This window comes from Falco rusticolus, chromosome 3 (genome assembly GCF_015220075.1).
Source record: "Falco rusticolus isolate bFalRus1 chromosome 3, bFalRus1.pri, whole genome shotgun sequence".
Classification (NCBI taxonomy): Eukaryota; Metazoa; Chordata; class Aves; order Falconiformes; family Falconidae; genus Falco; species Falco rusticolus.
In genome coordinates this window covers 51,749,343-51,769,473 of record NC_051189.1, presented here as the reverse complement: position 1 = coordinate 51,769,473, position 20,131 = coordinate 51,749,343, and the positions used below count along the sequence as shown (strand labels likewise).

Here is a 20,131-nt window from a genome sequence, read left to right as displayed (position 1 = left end):
GCAAAAAAAAACCCAAACCAGAAAGAGTATTTTACTTGGCTTTTTCTGTTATAAAGATCTGAAAGGAGAAAAATGGCCACATTCTACCAAGTCATATAATCTTCAATATTTTTATTCATTTTTTGGAGAAAAAGGTAATGTTGGGGGGGGAGGTGGGGCGGGGAGGATGGAGGAGACCAAGAAGGTTGAGTTCAAACGTTTGTCAAAACGAATAAAAAGCTATTAATACAAGAAAATACTTCAGTGTGTTGAAATAAAACTTTCAATTTTTGAGTGGTCAAAATTATACAATTACAAAAGAAAAAAAAACATTTCTCAGCATTAAATTAGTCTATGAAGTGGCATGATGGCCATTCAGTTATGACAGGTTGTTACAGAAATGCCAACATAGATGGTAAGATTCCCAAGGAATCTAGCGTTCTTCCCTGTAAGACTCTGAACAGAACAATACTTACAGCTTATACTCATAGGGTAATACAAAATATTTAAGTATGAATTATTATGTGGTAGAGTTAGTATTAAACTATTTTCCCCTCTTAATAAGGGCATTTTCTTCTTTGGAGCGAGAGGACAACTAGTCTCTCTCTCTGCTAATGGAATCTTTCTCCATCTGGTTCAGTCAGACTTTAGCATTTGTAAATCACACTAAAGGAAGAAATAGTATAACTGAAGAGTTGCCTTGCCTCAAAAAACGAGACAAATCTAGAAAGGAGACCTATTGGTGAGGAGGTAATGATTTGTTTCTGAAAAAAACACTACATTAAGAGAAACTGATTGTATGGTTAAGTACACAGGAGTCAGAAAATGTCACGGTTAATACCATACGCAAAACCCTGCTACTGCCCTCTTGTGCACATGCATCCAGTGACTAGATTTCTGACTGCATTCTTTGAGAGTATACATGTATTCTTCAGCAACCTTACTGCTTGTGTCTCGCATACAAACAATGAACTTTCAAAAGTTCCTATTTGTAATGCTCTTGAAAAGGTGATGCTATTTTTCAAACTTCCCTAATGTGTGATATATACTTGACAAGAAATTATCAGTGTTTGTTACTTCAAACACAGTATGTCCTGCCTGACTTACCATGCCTGAAAGCATGCCAGAAGGGCTCATTCCAAGTTCCAGACAGATGCATACAGTCTGCAGTTGCAAAATTTACTGGTATATAGGCACATTTAGCCAGTATCACCATTTCTTCTGCCATAGCACGGGTCCTGGATTTCCTCATTAGTTCTCAGTGACAGTAATTTGCCATCACCTTTAAAACAGCACTCCCCACTTAACACCTGCTCTTCCCCTACACATGGTCAGCAGGTATAAATTCTCCTGTAGTCTCAGCTTTATGACACACACACAGTTAGACCACGGAAGCTGGATATTCCCTAAACATATCTGCCAAGTATTACTTAAGGCTATTCATGGACGATGCAGATCACTATACACAGGCTGCTAGAATTGTTCTTTATTGTCAAGCTTGTAGCAAAAAAATCAGATGGGTGATACCAGAAAAATTATGCAAAATGTATTATGCATTTTAGTATTCCACATTACAACAGCACTCTGAGAATGCAGACCCTAAAATATTTTTATTTTTAATTCAAAATATACAATTACTATTGTAACACCTAAAACATTTAAAGTACATTTTAACCTTTGAAATAAAAACCAATATTCTAAACAAATCAGCTAGGAGTAACTTAATATATTTCTGCTCATATATTAAAAAAAAAAAAACCCAACACCAAACACCCCAGAACTCCACAGGTGTTCTTCTGGAGCAACTCTTAATAGAATTTTTGGATTTCAGGAGCTTTTTACCACTTTCAGTGTAACAGGTCACAGTTGCATACTAAGATACTGAGGAGAACCCAAATAAAGTACCAGTGATACCTTTTCTCCTTTCTGTTTTGGAACTGCACGTTCTGACTCCTTGTCACACTTGTTGCCCAACAGTATTACGTCCACTTCATCACCTGCTTTCTAAAAGAGAAGAGCATTAATAAGTAACAACAAAAGCCCTTCACCTTCTGCTCACACCAGCCTTCAACACTTTATTTCCTTGACAGTAAAGGCTAAATTCTGCCCCAACCTTTTCATATGTGGAAGTATTTTCCATCAGTTACTGGGATCTGGAGGAAAACAGCAAGATTGCAAAGAGCAGAAAAAAGCCACTTGCAAGTACCAGGGATAATTTCTAACCCTTTTCATAAGGCATAAAGTATATGGTGCATGGGCACCATCTTGTGATGAATGCTCCATCTTGAAGCTTTAAAGTGACTGGAAATGCCCTGAATTCACAGACGCTGCCCTCCCTAAAGTAATGGGTTCATGGATTAGCATGAGTCAGGACTATATCCAGCACTCACAAGTAAAAAGGAAGGATTTTGCTGTACCTGAAAGAGCACTTCTCTGTGCTTCACTTTTGCACACAGACAGTAAAATTACATTCAAAGTTTCAAACTCAACATAAAAGTTTGATTACTCCAAGACACTTGGAAGAAGGCGATAGATTTTTAATGAAGTAAAATTTTAAACCCTCATTGATTTGAAAAGGAAGAAAAACCTAGCTTTTTGACCTTGTCTCCATCCTTCATTCCACTAATACAGCTACATACATGATGACTGTGAAATGCACTGGGTGCTTTACATCAGTGTTATTTTAAGATAAGCCATCGTAACTATACATGACTGGAATAATGAAAAGGAAAGGGAACAGTTCTACAACAGCATGTGGAATTTGAAAACTGACATTTGTTGTGAAAATCGTAATATTTAAAACCACTTTTGGTGCTTCCATGGAGGAAGCTGAGAGTCTCAACCTAGAAACAATTAAAGCTAACATAGTTTGATCCCATAGGTTATATTTTGAAAGTACATGTTCACACAGCTTCTCTGATGATTCAAAAAGCCTGAAGATCTTCCTGCAAGGGTGCTATCTACAAGGGCGCTCTCTACAAGGACTCTGATCTCTGTCGAAGTCTTAATTTTTATAACATTGCCATAAAACAAAATTAGGCACAATCCGCTTCCCCAGCACTCATACACATGGACATGTCCCTCCCTTCAGAGAAATGCAAAGAAAAACCTCTCTTCATTAAAGGATAAGAGAATCATTATTTTCAGTCTATTTGCACTTCTACAGCTAAGTTGCCTCATCTCAAGAGTACAGCAGTAGGCACAATTTATTATTACGGAACACTATTTCATCTTTTTTAATCTACTCTCATTTTTGAGTCAGCTAATCTTATTTCATACCCACAGCTGATGTTCAGGATAATGCAGTATTAAAATGAAGTAAGCTTAACACAAGAGTACAAAGTACAGGCCTAAAATAATGAATCAATCTAACCTGGATTAATAGACCAAAATGTTGGCTGTTTCAGAATGCCCTGGAGCTTTACTCACTAAGGTCAATGGCCCTCCTACATAAAAACACATACATCAGTCCCTAAAATAGGGTAAACAGACAATTCAATCTCACCACATAATCAGCTTTTTATTTGTAAGAAGACTGTTATGTAGCTGAACGTTTTACAAGTGACATTTGACTTCACTCTGAAGTAAAAAGTCAAAGGGAAATACTCACATACCGTATGTACAAAACCATCACATTCATTCTGTAACTTTATTTCTGTACAAACAGTACACATTTTTGCAGTAGAAATGTTCTTTCTAAACAGTTTTAAATAAGAACAAAATTTAAAGGAGGTTAGGAGTACCAGGCCTTTCAATAAGTATTTATCTGTATCACCAATCACTTAAGTATTTATTTCAGCAACATCAATATAATGCAGTAATGTATCTTCACTTTGACTGGATCCTCCACCAAAGCACTGGAAGTACTCCTTTTTTAAAGATGGTATCTTGCAGTTTCTTGCTTTTAGAAAACTAAAGACTGTACACCAAAATGACATCCATTTTAAAATTCTGAAAACTGATTATGTAGATGAAGTCTTAAAAAATTAAGTCAATATGACTAGGCAGAAGTTTGACTCAGTGCTCAGTTGGCATAAACCCTGCAGAGGTACATTGATTTGAATTGGCCAAAAATATGGCTCTCTAGTGCTTCCAAAAGCTCACTGTGTATTTTCATCCCATTTATAGCTCAGGAATAAGCTTTCCAAATGCAAAATGTATAGCTAAAGAGGATGGTTATTTCACAGTTGTTAAGATGCTATTACGCAAGTCAGCATTGACTAAGCTAATACAGTCAGGAAAACTTTTTTTCCGTGTCATGGAAAAATACTATTAAAGTTTCATCAATTTCATCAAGGCAAAAAGGTTTTATTTCCGGAAATTAAAAACCAAAAAAAAAAACCAAAAAAGAAAAAAAAAAGGGCGCTTTCTCTTGGTATCTCAAAAATACATCCAGATCTTTGCTTCACTTTCTCCAGTTTTTCTTCTGGTTTTAAATTTCAAGTGTCACATCTTACTGAAACTTAAAATAATCTCAATTTGTAGAAAACCTAGCCTATATTTTTTACAATGCCCCAAAAGCAAGTATCAGCACTGTATTTCTCTCAGAAAATTGGAGCAGAGAGATTTTTTGAGACTGACCAAGTTTTTCGAAGCATCCGACAGAGCTTGGACTCACCAGGTTTTGGCAAAGGGATTTCCCAGCAGCTGCATCTGGGAGCCGTGGGAGCCAGGCTGCCATGCCTGGTGGCCACACGACTGAGCAGGGCCAGAGCCTCAAATGCAGCAGTGCCATGGACCGGACAGGTAACACTGGACTCGTGCACCACAGTACCATGGTGCGCTTCAGCAGCCTACTCTGATAGGCGCCATCCATTCATGTTCTTCACTAATCACCGTACTGCTCAACCTTCACCGAGCCTGTGCAGCCAACCAGGTAAATAACCAACTTACTGCTTCACTATGTGGCTATTAACAGAAATCAAAAATGCAAAAGGGAAAATATCTCGCTCATCCCTTTTGTATGTAATTTGGATTTTTTTCAATTTTTAGGTCTTTTTTTCTGCAGTTGTTCTCATTTTGCAGGGAAACTATTTCAAAAAGGTGCTGTGAATTCATGTGAGTATCAAAAGTAGCACAGACACCTTTGCTGGAAGAGAACTACATCACATTTGTACTTACCTGTAATTGGAAGAAACTATCCCTTCACTTTTTAAAGGGTGAGCACAGACCCTACCATGAACGGCTGGCCTCAGCCTCCCCTGCAGCAAACTGACTGTAATTACCAGCTCATCCACACTCCTTGTTGTATGAAGCTGTCTGTCCAGTGATGGATCCTACAGAATCACCACCCTGTCCCTCCACCACATTTCGAGGGCACAGCTATGCAGGGCTGCATGATTTGGGTACTCATTGATTACAGCTTGAAAAGGGAACAGAAGTTTCTTTGTAGGTCCAAACAGTGAAATTGAAAATCCATACCTGATTAAATACACCACAGTATTTGTATTTGAGAAAGACATGTATCATTAATGTAATTTTTCAAATCTGAAGAGGATACACACAGTCGCACAGCAAGATGAAGGCAGAGCTGGGGAAGGCCATAAAGCTGGAGTGTTTCTTCTTCCTACTCGCTAGACAATGACCCTAGAAACTTATCTTTTGTATTAATGAAGAGTAATTTGTTAGGTATACGTTGTCCTCACAGTCTCTCTGACAGCACCACATGGCAATGTTCCTATTATGATTCCCATACATAATCTCTTTCCATGTATTTTTCTAAGTGCCACCTTATGGCCTCAGTAATAAATGCCTAGTTTCCAGGATTTCAGTGGAAGTAAACAAATGATGAAATTTGTTTGTCTATTAGCAAACTTAGATGCAACTAGATATAAACCAATTTGTCCTGCAACCAATCTGGAATTAGAGATAAATCAATTTAGTAAAGCAACAAGAACAAGGATTTTCAGTTCTAATCAGAGCTACAACAACAAACCCATCTATGAATTGGAACAATCTGAGCCTTTTGACAAGCTTTCCCATCTGACGAAGTAAAACTCAGAAAAGTTTGAAGTTAAACTTTACTAATTTGAACTAACTGCAAAGCAGATTGCTGTGCTGTTTTTATTTAAGTATGATACAGAAACACTAAAAGACAGTCCAGTATCCCAACTCTCATATGCATCAAATGAACAGAACCGAAAAAAGGCACTATGCAAAAATGGCAGTAACCCAACATACCCATACATTTCATATCCTTGGTTGAAGGGTCGCTTCTTCAGGTAGCACAAATAGAAAGCTAATGCATTCCAAGAACACTAAATTATGTCACCAAGCCTTGCTACTGCATGAGAAAATGAATTTATCTTCTCCTTGCAGAAACTTGTGTGCTGGAAATTCCCTGCTAGCACACAGGTAATTGCTAGAAACTGATAATGCCACCTTCACAGCCACACCAGGAGACTGGCACAATGAAAATGAGTCCAATGTGTTTAAAAGGCAACTAGGACCTACCATCTACATCAAAAGCTTTTGGAGACTCCGATGCTATATGTGAGTCATGAAGTCATTTAGATTGGCAAGGACTTCTGGAAGTCATTGGTCTAACCCCCTGCTTCAAGATGGGCCAACTTCAAAATCAAGTCAGATTGCTCAAGGCCTAGTTGAACCGAGTTTCAAGTATCTCCAGATCCTCTCTGGGCATCTGTTTGAGCATTTGACCACTACTGTAAGGAACTTTTTGCCAATATGTTAGCTGGAACCTTGTTCAAAACATCCTGAAATAAATGTTTTCTGCAAATGGATTTGATACACGGTTACTTGTATTTAATTTTTAAAGGCCAAACAGAATCAGCTTTTTAAAACAGCTGCATACAGTAGCAAGAAACTATGTCAGCGGACAAGAGGAACACCTTAATAAATTGGACATGACCCGCGATCCTACAAATAAAGAATCGTTCCAGATTCTAAAGTAATTTCCCTGCAATTATTATGCTCCTAATGAGTACATTACAAATCCAATATACCTGTATTGGATTTGCCAATAATGTCCTAAGATATTAATCTGTGAGTATATTTTTCTAGTTAGCTTTTTAAGTACAGTCATGTTACTTAGTTTCCTCTAGTTGTGGATACAAATTTTACAACAGTACAGATATGGCAGCATATTCGTGTCTTGAACTCCCTTGAACAGTAATTCATTTTTAACAGGAAAGTTGCTGTATTCCACGCTTAAAATAATTGAAATACAATAAGAACATTACTGGTAATCCGATTGAAATAGCACTGACTGGCCAGTTTTCATAAAATCAATGGAGTTTTTAGGAATGCAAAATTGCTTAGATTGTTATTTTCAACTGTTGCAAAAATGGCTTAGCACACTGAACAGATTTTTTAGAAAACTTTCTCTTTAAAGTCTCTATGTACAAAGAATTAAGAAATGTGGTAACTGAATTTTCTCAAAAAATCCTGTTTGAATGGTTCAGGTGCAAGCTTCACATTACCTATTAGTCTGGTGCTTACTGAAACCTGAATCTGTTTCCCTTTTAAAATTTTATTTAATTTTTCTACCCTTGCGCATCTTAAAGGGTGCTGTAACAACAGCCACTTTGACACTGGGCATTTATTTGCGGGAAATTAAATACTAGTTTGCATTCACAGACCAAAGCAAATGTAGGGAATGTCACCAACCTCCAGTAATTAATTTTCATGAAATGCCCTGTGTTTTAACAGTTATTGCTTAAAAACACTTATTTTGCAGTGAATGGCCCCATATATTTTCACCAAGACACTTCAGAAATTGATATCCCACTAGGACTGAATTAAATTTTTTATTATTATCTAGCTCTATTACAACACTCACTAATTGCTACGTTCAGATTGGTACAATCAATCATGCAATTTACATTCCCAGAAATTGTTTTAAATTGAGTATTTTTCCATTCTTTAAAATTTTAAACTAACAAAGTACCTTCAGGATTTAAGATTAAACAGTCTAAATATTAATAGCTTGAGCTTGTTTACACAAAAGCTTTTATGTGTCACGAACAGAAAGCAGGTTTGTGCAGGTGTGATTTCCTGATTGACTTAAGCAGATCTAAGCCTGTATGGCGGCTACTAGAGCTTGTCCCATCCTTGCCTTCATCCTAGCCATACAGTCCTGATACTTTCTTTGTGGTTATGGTTGTGCTTTTTAGCCCACTGAATCAACCATCCTGTTTATCTAGTTAAAGATGACAGGAAAAAATAACCCCTTTGGAGGCAGTGTGAAGACAGATCTGTATTTTATATATAAATTTATGCATATGGATAGATAAATAATGCATATATAGATATATATAAAAATGGATATATATGGATTATCTGCATTTTCAGCTTCAGGGAACGGTAAACCTACTATCATACCATGTGCTGAGTTAAATCTTACCTAATTGTGAAATTTTACCACCACTGGCATGTCTGGCTAGGACTTTTGTTGGTTTGCCTAACAGTAGAAGGGCGCATGCTTTTATTAACGAAGTAATAAAACACGGGTGTTAGTTTGAAGCGCGTGCAGACAAGCCAGGAAGTCAAATCTCCTTTGTCACACATTACTGAAGTTTGGCTCTGTTGCTACTAAGACTTTTAAGATGACTCTAAGGCCAAGGATAATGACATACTAGGTCACCATAGTAACGTTCTTAATACTGAGGTAATGTTTTACCAAGAGTGTAAGATAGCCTATGTATATATTATTGGATATACGACCACGTGTAGTTCATTATTCATCCATATACTGAAGCTGTGAAGAGTGAAAAGGATGTGTTGGATGGTTTTATTTTGAGCCTGCTTTCTCAAGACGAACTCTCCCATCCATCATACCACATTCCTACCAGTTCACAGAGTATTACAAAAACTGCCTGAATGGTTACTTGATTTTAATTAACAAAAACCACCACTTCACTTTGACTCGTACACAAGCACACTAACTTACACAAGTATGCTAACTACAAACATCCATGCTACTGCTTAGGGGAATCTCATTGCTCTCTATAACTTCATGAAAAGGGGAAGTGGAGTGGGTGGTGCTTATCTCTTCTTCCTGGTACCCAGCAATAGGACATACAGGAATGGCTCAAAGCTGCACCAGCGGATGTTTAGACTGGACATTAGGGAGCATTTCTTTACCAAGAGCATGGTCAAACACTGGAACAGGCTCCCTAGAGAGGTGGTCAATGCCCTGTCAGTGTTTAAGAGGCATTCGGACCTTAATAACGACCTTTAACTTTTGGTCAGGCGCCTAGACGATTGTTATAGGTCCCTTCCAGCTGAACTACCTATTCTAAAACTGACCTGCCTCTACCTAACAGCAAACACACCAAGAGAGACCCAGCAATAAAGACTCAGGGAACAAGGTTACAGGCAGCTGAATGATCTGCTATCTAAGGGCTTTGTCCACTCCTCCCTCTCTGGTTCCTCCCTCACACTGTTTCCACACGTTCTTCTCCTGACATTCCTACTCCTACCTGCTTACTTGCACCAATTCCAGTAACTGTCAGACCTTTCTATGAACCTCTGAAACTCAGTGATGGAGCAGAAAACCATCCAAATGGTTTTGCTGTATTAGTTTGCTACCACATTAGAAAGTCAGAGTGAACCTCTGAGAGCTCCAACAAGCACCTCCAGCAGCAGCACAGTGGGAGCCAGCATTCAGGAGCAGGAAGGGAGGTGGGAACACGCTCTCCGTCTGGCAGCCACGTGCTGCTGAATCACTTCCCATGTCACATGAAGACACGTGTTTCTAGCTGCAGTACCACAAGCAGCTGAGCTAACCCAACAGCTCGCTGCCACCAAAAAGGGATTCTCCTTTTCCTCCTCCAGTTCCCCTGTCTTGAAATCATCCTCTCAAATATCCACCGAGGACAAAGGATGTTTCATTTTATTTGTTCCTTTTGATTCCTGGGATGAGGTAACTACACTGAAGTAATGAAATTAGGAAAGTGAAATCACTGGCTATGATATGGAATTTTGACATGGAAGCTAATTAAAATCCTGGGATGAGCTCACAGAGACTGGCTTGTGCATAGCCACATCAGTGACAAAAGCACCATAACCCATCATGTACAAAACCAGATTGGAAGCTATGTTTTAAAAGTACTTCAGAAAACACTTCTGCATCACCATAGGCTTGTCCTGGATAACCTACACTGTACTCCAGTTTCACATAACAATAATCCTACTATCATACTGTGTGCTGAGTTCAATGTAAGAAATTCTGGTTAGAAACATACAGCCCAAGTAACAACAATATCTCTCACGCAGTCATTTAAACCATTTAACTGCAGTAACTTGTTAACTACCTTCATTAAAGAGATCAACCACTGTTAGATATATTTACCTCATGGATGTCTTTCATCCAGCTTGTTATACTTTGAAAACTGTCCAGATTTGTGATGTCATATACAAGAACAAAGCCTTGAGCACCACGAAAATAGCCAGTACTAAGTGTATGGAATCGTTCCTGGCCAGCAGTATCCCTGAAAGAAATTGTAAGAAATCACACACACAAACAAAAGATGATCAGACTGCAGAATCCCCAACAAAACCCACTTGTTTTAAGGAGTATTGTTCAAATTCTGAATGGTGTATCCTAATGAAAGGAACAAGAAAATATAAGGATGAGAGAAAATCTGGGTGCCAGATACAGCAGTGAAAGAAATACACTGGAAATTTATTCTGAATAATACAGCCCCACTAGGGAAGCTAAACCAGTGGTTGAAGTCTGAGTGTAACTTCAAGCCCACCACATGCCCACTATAATCATTAAGACAAATATAACTCAGGTGATAAAAAAATAAATCTGGAGTACAAGCACTGCAGGAGTCAGATGACACTCCATATTCTGACAAGTCCTTTGTAAACTGTGACACAGACAGTAAGATGGTTTTGGGAAAAAGCTATAAAACAACGGGATGCAGAAATTCCTACACATAATTATGCCTTAAAGAAGCTGTAAACAAGCCTCCAAGACTTTTGTATGAAGCAGGTCTAATACTAGTCAGATAATTCCTGTACAGAGTTACTCCTTGAGGTTAAATACTGGTAAATATAGACAACCTCCAGTACTGGATGCCTGGAGAGATGGCTGTCAGTAGCCTATACAGCCTTTAGAAGTAACTTCAAAATCAAAAACCAGAGTGTAAGCTCCCAAAGATTCATCTTACTAGCTGTCCCTCAGTGACCTTTTTGAATGTGCATTTGATGGGTAATGAAATGTAGAATTTTCTTGTTTTGTAACTTCTATTTAGATTGTATATAGATTGTAACTCTATGCAATTAAATATACTTAATATGGATCGTAGATCTGCACTGTTTGTACGCTGCAAGCGTTATTGTTAAAGCAACTTAACAACAACTCTTTTTTTAACTTCCATTAGTTGCTACAAAAAATATGCTCCCCTAGGCCAAATTCAAATTTTAAAATGACCTAGTAGGAACAATTGAACTTTAGGAAGACACGCAATTAACAGCAGATGAGATTTTTCATGCTGTAATGTAATTTAGCTGGTTCTCATTTGTGATATAAATTAAAACTTACCATATTTGAAGTTTCACTCTCGTATCATTAAATGTTACTGGCTTTACTTTAAAATCAATGCCTAGAAGAAAGAAGAAAATCTGTAACATTTCTCATAATAACATAAGATTCCCTTTGAAGACTGTTTCTTAGCTCTCATGCAATTTTGAACAGAAAATGAAAAGGAACTATATCAAACAAAGAATACAGATTCAAAACTGGAGTTGTAAAAGGAAATTATTCAATGATGAAAAGAACTATGTGCCAATACATTACACAAATACAATACAAAGCAATGCCAATACAAAGCAATGGAGGGGCAAGTCAAAGTGAAGGTGCAGATACTCTGAAATTACATGTAGGTATCTCCATGAATAGGCAAGTGACATGACAGCAGTTTCATGGCCTATGCACAAGAATACTTGGCAAATATATTGGTGATTTCAGTTGTTTCCAGTTTCATCACAACAGTGTGACAATGAATGGGGAGATAGAGATGTCACAAAACTGTTTACAGGCACACCACCATTTTCCTGTCCTTACTTCCAAATCCCTAAAAGTTAAAAAAAAAAAAAAAAAAAAAGAGATATCTAGATATCTAGGTTATATGAACAGGAATAGGAATTAGCTGTACTAGAACATACACCGGATTTCATTCAAAATGAAGAGGATTGTCTACAGCCTTAATCATTGTGTATCCCAGATCCAGAGTACTAATGATGAAATCAAGCATTAGCACTTAAAATCAGTGCAGAATGTTGTCTCTACATACACTACAGATCTTTCCTCAAATATACTTTTCCCTACAATTTATAGTGTTTTCCTTTATTATATTATCAAATCAGTACTCCAAATGTGGTATACGATACCTGGATTTATGGGTTGTTGAAGCCTCAATCTTAATAATAGTACCTGCCAGCTATCAGCTGCTGGTTTAGAGTGATGCATTTCCTCACAGTTAGCCATTTTTTTCCCCAATTACGTTATTGCTGAAATCCAAAATACTGTTTAGTCATTTCTCTGCTCCTTTTTTTTCCCCCACTGAAAAACAATAAGGCTATTTTGGTCAATTATATGAAGTGAAGTTAAGGTGACACTGCAATAGCTGGCCATACTGCATGGTCAAAATTCCGTAAGGTCAAAATATGGCTACTTAACATGACTTCAGAGTGACTTTTCACTAGTAGTAATGTCATCTGAAAGAACTAAACAGATTGAAAAAGCACAAAAATTTTAAGTTAATACCACTGCACTGATTTTTGCAAGAACCTGTCTGCTAAAGGAAAGCATCCATGGCAGTAAACCAAAAATGCAGTAGAGGAGATGCTCCCTTCTCTTTTACCGATGGATGTATGGTGCACAGAACTTTGACAAGTACACTCTCACACACGTGATTCCAATGCTATTAACATTTTTGTGTGTATGTGGTAAAAAAGTTTAAGTAGATTTTTAAAATTATTATGATAATCATGTCCTTCACTTGATTAATTTTTATTGAAACTCCAACGGAAAGGAAAGATGAAATAATATAATTGGTATCTGTAGTTAGTAATACACAAAAGCTTCTTTGATGGAATTAATAATGTCAGATGGAAATGTAATTTAAGTTAAATTTGCTCATGTAAGTTGAAATTCCAATGTGATGGAAAACATTTGCTCCTGAAATTCACTTGGTTTTGTTTAATTATCTGTATCACATTCTACAATTGATGTTAGAGTAGTTGAGAGGGACACAGTACACACTGGGAGGCTGGAAAGTCACTTTCAAATTGTGTGTTGGGAATACAGCAAAAAATTATAATCCAGCCAGGGATTCCCAGACCTATAGGAAACAGTTCTTAGTTGACACACATTTTAATAATAAATTGCTATAAGCATTTTTTTATTTATAAAAAGGGAAGCAGAGTGCTGAATCAGACTAAAACTTAATCTAAATTAAAATAAGGCTTATTGACTTCTTAAGTCAACTTCAAAATTTATTGACATAGAAGGTCAATGAATGTTAGTGAAAAACAGAAGTCAATATGTTCTGCATGCATGAATTGCTCATGTCTTTATATGAAATTTCCAGCAAACTTAGCAAATTGGAAAGACAGAAAAGAAAAATGAGAAATACAATGCCAAAGACAGCTCACAGATTTCAGATGCTTTTAGGCCCATGTATTATACAACATGATCAACAAAACAAAGCGAGCATTGATTACTGCTCTTGAGATAAATGTTATTTGAATGCTACAGCTTGTACTTGCTTCTTTTAAGCTGTCAAATAAAACCAAGAAGGGGTATGCTGGGTACAAGTTCAAACTCTAGTTGTTATTTCCAAGTTTTATAGCCATGAGAATAATTTATTTTCTTTATATTCCATTTAATAAATATGTCCATATTAGGACTGAGGCACCTTAAAGGCAATTAGGTCTAAACAGCATCAAAATAGTCAGCCACAGGGGAATTCAGCTGTGAATTGCCCCACTCTTCCCTCAGTATCTATAAATAGCCTTTGGCCATCTGCAAAAGTCCTCTTCAAAGAGGTCTTCTGCAGCGGCCTAAGCAAATTACAACACACTTTTCACCTCAATACAGCTAGCAAGTTCCTGATATAAAAGGCTTAACAAAATATGTTCATCCAGGGAAAATGCAAGTTTGTGTAGCTTAGCAGCATGCAACAGTGACAGCATGGACAGAGGGTGGTACATGTCTAGGTGCAGGTTCTACCTAGCCCACTTACCGTCACACAGCAAGTGCTCTGGGAACAGGGCAGCAGCTGGTATCAATTCCCATCCCCAGGCTGGGCAAGCACCCAGTCAGATGCTGCAGGTTGAGTTTACACCCTCTTACTCCTACACATACTTAACCCTTACTAGCTGTTGGTGCATTACTTGAATCAGACTTTTCCTGTACATGTCAAGGAATATCTGGAGTGGTATCTGGGCAGTCACAAGCACTGATAATTACTGGTTTGGTAAGAAAAGCAACTCATGGGATAAGATGGTTAGGAAAAGAAAAGTGACAAAAAATCTAGCCTTGTAAAAAAGAAAACAAGGAACATTAAGATGAGGATTAATACAAGTGTTGTAACACAGGACATGTTTACCTTCAATATGGTTCATTTCTGTTCATTACTTTCCTTCTGAAGCGAGTATCAAGGAATCTACACAGACTTCAGAGCTGGTTCTCTTATTCATTGTGCATTAGAAACAGATGTGTAAATGACCTGAATTTGCAACTTCATTCTTAATTTTTTTTTCTTTTTGTAAATGTAGGCATTAAAAAGCGGAAGTTTCCTTTTGAGGAAAATGTCAAAATAAAGTTAACTTTTTTTTAAAAAAAGTCCTACAACGGGAGTTACACGACTTTCAACTATGACAGACTTGGGAGGATTCACACCTCTACAGAAATGTTTCTCACAGAAAACATGCATGCTGCCAGACCAGAGCCACTGTAATACAGCAAAGTAAGAACCTCACATCCTGTGAGATCACAATCCTGTTCACTCGTATACAAGGGGTTTTTTTGTTCATAAACCTTCTCTATAGCTTTATATGCAATGCCATTGTTTAAACAAAAATTTCTTCTTTATAGTCTATTCATAATACAATGCATCTACCTTACGATGCATAGAAGTTTAATTAGAAAACTATAACTGGGTATAGTTTACCTAAACTGTGTAACTGATAAGGAGGAAGGGCACCCAGCCTTGAGTATTTAAGTGCTGCATAAAAAGCTTTAAATGAAAATGTACTGTGGATGCATTTTTTTTTCTTGCCCTCCCCCCCCCCAATACATCATTTTAGAGAAGTTTACCACTACTGAAGCCTACTATAAAATCTTTGGGGTTATTTTCCCCCTGCAGTAACGCTAGGATTTTCCCTAGTAACGCAAACCTGTGATTCATGATGACGCAGAAACAAGACTTTCAACAACCTTTTAACTTCTGTGCCTACAACCTTTTGACGTTGAGGAAGATGCTGGTGCATGATTTTGTCAGGGAACTTGGATGGCGAGACTGCACAGCCTGGATAGTCTTCCATCTACTCGAATAACTGTTACAGCTGAACAGGTAGGGTGAAAAATCAATTAACATCAGGTAAGCATTCAATAGGCTGCATGACAGATAAGGATCATTTGACTGAGCCTGCATGAAACAGGCATTCGGATGAAAACAGCTGTTTATTTTTTTATGGTGTCAACAAAGAAGAAGAAGACATTATGAGCAGAAAAACCATTACATTGTGTCTTCTTCATTTACACCATTATGAGCTACGACCTACAGGCCATTTTCTTGGTTGTAGCTGTTTCATGAAAAAGAAACTTCCACTTGCAACATTACTCTTTGGGAAGCCATCACTCACAACGCCATTCATTTTAAAAGTCTAAGCTCTAACGTACCTCCTAAAATAGAATTAAATGGAACACAGCATTTCAGAAGTAACTTTAAAATCACATTCAGATAACAATAAATACCACACTTGGATGATTCATTTACATTTCAGATAAATATCTGTTTTAAGTTTTTAAATCTCTCAAGAATAGGTTTCAGGAACAGTAATAAAACTAGTAAGGTTAATCTCAGTCTGTAACTGTAACAAAACTGTTGTCTTAACTATTCCTTGAACTATTTCAACTCACAACTTGGAATATATATTATTATATATATATATTAGCATCGTCACCATACACGAGTTTTTGACTCTGTCGTGGACTGAATTAAGAGCAAAAGAAATTGCACCTCAAAATAATAACCTCAGGGTCAGGAATCTGTGTTCCAATATAAAACACATAAACAAAACCAATGTTTATTTTCACCACCATTCTTTGGGACTCCTTGCCAAACTGGCAACAAGTTGCCTGTTACAAGGATCAATTTCACAACTTCACTGCCGGTTGCCTTTTTGCTCCTGTCAGATTCAGAAGCTGCTTTGCAAGAATGGGCAAGAAAATAAAAAGCAGTTCAAGTTCAGCCATTGTCATGTGGGCAGGTCAAGTCATCTCGTGAACGTCAAGTATTCTCTGGACCAGCTGCAGCCACAGCTACTGTTACTTATTCAGTTAAGCCAACTCCTCCCACACCGAAAAACGTGTAAGAGCCATGTATATTCCAAATGCAGGGACACAGAGTTTCTCGTGCATACTTCAACACTCTCTTCAACAGCACAAAAATTGAAAAAAAAGTTCTTACACACGCGCAAACTTTGAAAAATCTGAATTTCCCAATCAGAAATTGGCAAAACCTCCGCAGCAAACCAAACCACAGCACACGTGTTCAGACAGCGCGCCGTGGGGCTGGCACAGCGCGGCGGGAGCGCCCTGCGGCCCCGGGGCAGGCAGCGCCGTGGTGCGGCACAGGGGCCGCCCCGATGGGGCACGGCTCATCGCTTCCATCGCGGCAGCGGCTCTCCTCTACTCATCAGCACGTGGCCACCTACAGTAGACGATACCTTGACTTTACACAGTTAAAGTTATTAGCACGAAGTTAAATCCCTTTCTAGCATGAAAGATGAACTGGGCGTTCTGCTGCTGTCTGACAGCTCCCTGAGGCAGACACCGTTTTCTCTGCACCCACGGCAGCGTACAGCAACGGGGCCTCCCTCTGGAGACTTGGGCAACCAGAAACAGTTCGGAACAAGTTGTCTTCCCAAGTTTAACATCGTTCTGAACGTCCCAGACAAACAGCAAGGGCAGCGCAGCCGCCGGCACGCAGCGGCTCCGGAGCCCGGGTGACGCGTTTCCCGACACCCCGTCAAACCTCCGCACAGGCTGAAGTTGCCGGTCGCGGCGGGACCCACGCAGCAGTAACCGAGGGCGCTGAGCCTGCTCCGAGACCGGCAGCGCCGAGCTGCCGCCGCCGGGAAGGCTGCGCTGGAAACGCGCGCCCGCGGCCTGCGGGCAGGAGGCGCAGCCGGGAGCGGGCGGCGAGGCGCGGGCGCGCAGCGGGCGGCCAGGCGACCGCCGGCCCCGCGGGGCACACGCCAGTCCCTCAGCGCGGCCGTGCCCACGCAGCCGCCGGGAGACGGGCCCCGCGTGGCGGCGGGCGTGCGGAGGCCGTGCGGCGGGCTGGCGGGCACCGCGGGTGCGGGCGGCGGCGCTGAGGGGCGGCGGGCCGGCGGGGGCGCCGGGGGGGCGCGGGCAGGTGCCAGCCAGGGGCAGCGGGACAGCGACGGCGGGGGCGGCTGCCCGCGGGCCGGCCCGCGGTCACTCACCGATCGTGGCCAAGTAGGAGGAGGTGGAATCCCCGGCGGGCGGCGAGCCGGGCTCCGTGTACCTCCGCACGATGGAAGTCTTCCCCACGCAGGACTCCCCGGCCATCACGATTTTCACCAGCAGCGCCGGCCTTCCCGCACCGCCCTGCCCGTGCCCCGCCATGGCGGGCGCCGAGCACCGGCCGGCCCGGGCCGGGCTCGGCCGGGGTGGAGCGGGGCGGGGGCGGCAGCGCCACGGGCCGCCCAGCTGCGAGGGAGCGGGCACCGCCCCCGCCCACGGTGCGGGGGGGCCGGGCCCGGCCGGGCGCCATCTCCGGCGGGGCCGCCGCCCCCCGCCCCGCACAGGTGGGGCGGGCCGCACGGAGCCCCGGATGCTGTCGCGGCGTGCTGGGCTGCGGGGACGCGGGGTGAGGGGGGCGCGGGGTGAGGGGCGGTGCTCTAAACCGGTTTTGAAGAATAATTAGGAGAATAATGCCTTTTTTTTTTTTTTTTTCCCCAGTGTGGCTGAATGTCGCCGTCGTTACGCCAACCAAAAATCTGCGCACGTGCTATACAAAATACGAAACCGGCCAAGCTCTGAATTATTTGATCCCCGTGTTTGCTAAAAAGTTAAAAACTGTGGCCGAAATGGTTGACGCGGGGTGCTGTAAGCCGATGCTGTGGCCGGCAGCAAGCCCAGAGCAGTCACCGTGGCCGGGTCCCCGGGGCTACTGCAGCCGGGCTGTGCTCGCCCACCCTCCCTTGGCGGCCACCAGCTGCATTCAGATGACAGCCACTTCAGATGACAGCCACTTCAGGTGACCACCGCTGGCACGCAGCATCCACCCCACTGCGTGGCGGGGCCACATCAGACCCCTTACAGATCCTGCGCAGGCTTCCACATGCCGCACTTCAGCCACTGCCCTGAATCAGGGTTATGAAATTATGCAAAAATGCGGGGGTTTTTATGACGTTTCATCTCCAGGGAGGAAAGAGGGAACTTTCACAACCCCCGTAACGCTTCCCCTGTGAAGTACAGGAATAAAAGTCTGGTTTCTCATTGCTTCCTAGCATTACAGACAGAGGAAGCAAGTTTTAAGAGCTTCCTCTTTTTCACTTTTGATTCGTTCTCATCTGACAGTCAAAGTGACCTGTAATGTACAAAAAGAAAAAATAAAAAAAGATAATAAAATATCTTCAGTGCAGACTTGCAGAGTGTATGTCGGAATGTTTTTACCAGTATCCCACATCATCCAAATTGTAAGGCACTTGGCCATTTGCTGATGTGCACATTGAACTCGTCCGGTGTTGTAAATTTAGGAATGGGATGTATTTGAATTAAAAGTGCTAACAGACATTTACAAATATTTGTGTCTGTCTAGGCCTGCAATGACTCCTGACAGATTCTGAGACCTTCATTTTTGAAACTTCAAGCAACTACTCAATCAATTCATGTATCACAGAGCAGTAGATGTAACATACTCACATTTTGTGGAGGACAACTTATGACTTGGTGAGCTCCACCTGGCACGATTCAGGATGTCCTCTTATCAAAGGCTAAGGATTATTGCAGGCTTATTTCCCCATTACCCTGCTCTGAACCACACACCAACCTGCACCTCAACTTGCCTGCGTCGGACTGGTTAGCCACAAACCTTTAGGACTTTGTGGTAGGAAATCTTCAAAGGATGGCAGCAACTTGTTTCTTGATTCTTGTTTCTGGAAGAATGAGAATTTCTGCTACAAGCTGGGAAATAATCAGTAGGAAATGACTGGTAAAATCAGCTACTGAGTTAGCTGCTCTTTTTAGGAGTGACCTCTAAGATGTGACTGTAAAAACCCCAATACTACCAAAGAAGACATCAAAGTGTTTCTATTAGGGACAGAGAAGAGGTGTGTATTGATGAGACTGAATACATTCTTGAGTGACTGTTGGTGGAAGAAGTTTACCCTACAGGACACTTTCAGCTGACATATCACATTATGAAAGAGTTTGGGGAGCCTGTCCTCTACAAGCTGCAGGTGTGTGGCTTACTTAGTTTAACAAAACAAGGCTAGGAGGGAATATGTCTCTGTCAGGGCTGAAACAATAAGGAGGTAAAAAAGTCGCTTAAAAGGATGGTAGAGTGAATAGATACACACTGAGCATGAATATGGCTGAGCTGAAAATTGTGAGGTTTCTAATGGTATTTCAGAAAATTCTTGCAACTGAGGTGTCTGGAGAAAATTCTTAATAAAGGCAGAACAAGATGAATTTGTTAGGGAAGCTATAACCATCTGTAACAGGGAAGGACTGGACTTCATAAACCAGAACACTTCCTATGCTGCTAGCATCCCCTTCTATCTCAGCAGCCCTGTGAAGTTCTGCTTCCCCATGCAGAAATTTGAAGCTACTCTTGATTACCCGAGATCTGAGTGATGACAGGGTGCTAGCATCTTCTTGTAGTTCTCATGGATCAGAGGTGATGATGTATACGGGCAA

At 40.7% G+C, this 20,131-nt stretch overlaps 1 protein-coding gene across 5 annotated transcripts in view; it reads right to left on the bottom strand.

Annotated features, from left to right (window-relative positions):
* LOC119145288 (ras-related protein Rab-10-like) overlaps positions 1-17,920 on the bottom strand; it is a 31,182-nt gene extending 13,262 nt beyond the window's left edge. The window contains exons 1-6 of one of the 5 annotated variants that reach the window (XM_037381615.1): positions 17,671-17,779; positions 15,355-15,522; positions 11,977-12,026; positions 11,495-11,555; positions 10,295-10,433; positions 1,894-1,983 (exon numbers count right to left, since the gene is read on the bottom strand). In XM_037381615.1, coding sequence (XP_037237512.1) covers positions 1,894-1,983; positions 10,295-10,433; positions 11,495-11,555; positions 11,977-12,026; positions 15,355-15,365 — 351 coding nt within the window. In that variant the 5' untranslated portion in view covers positions 15,366-15,522; positions 17,671-17,779. Of the gene's footprint in view, positions 1-1,893; positions 1,984-10,294; positions 10,434-11,494; positions 11,556-11,976; positions 12,027-15,354; positions 15,523-17,670 lie in introns of all 5 variants that reach the window. The other 4 variants (XM_037381611.1, XM_037381613.1, XM_037381612.1 and 1 more) reach the window with 4 other exon arrangements.
* Between the last annotated feature and the right edge of the window lie 2,211 nt (positions 17,921-20,131).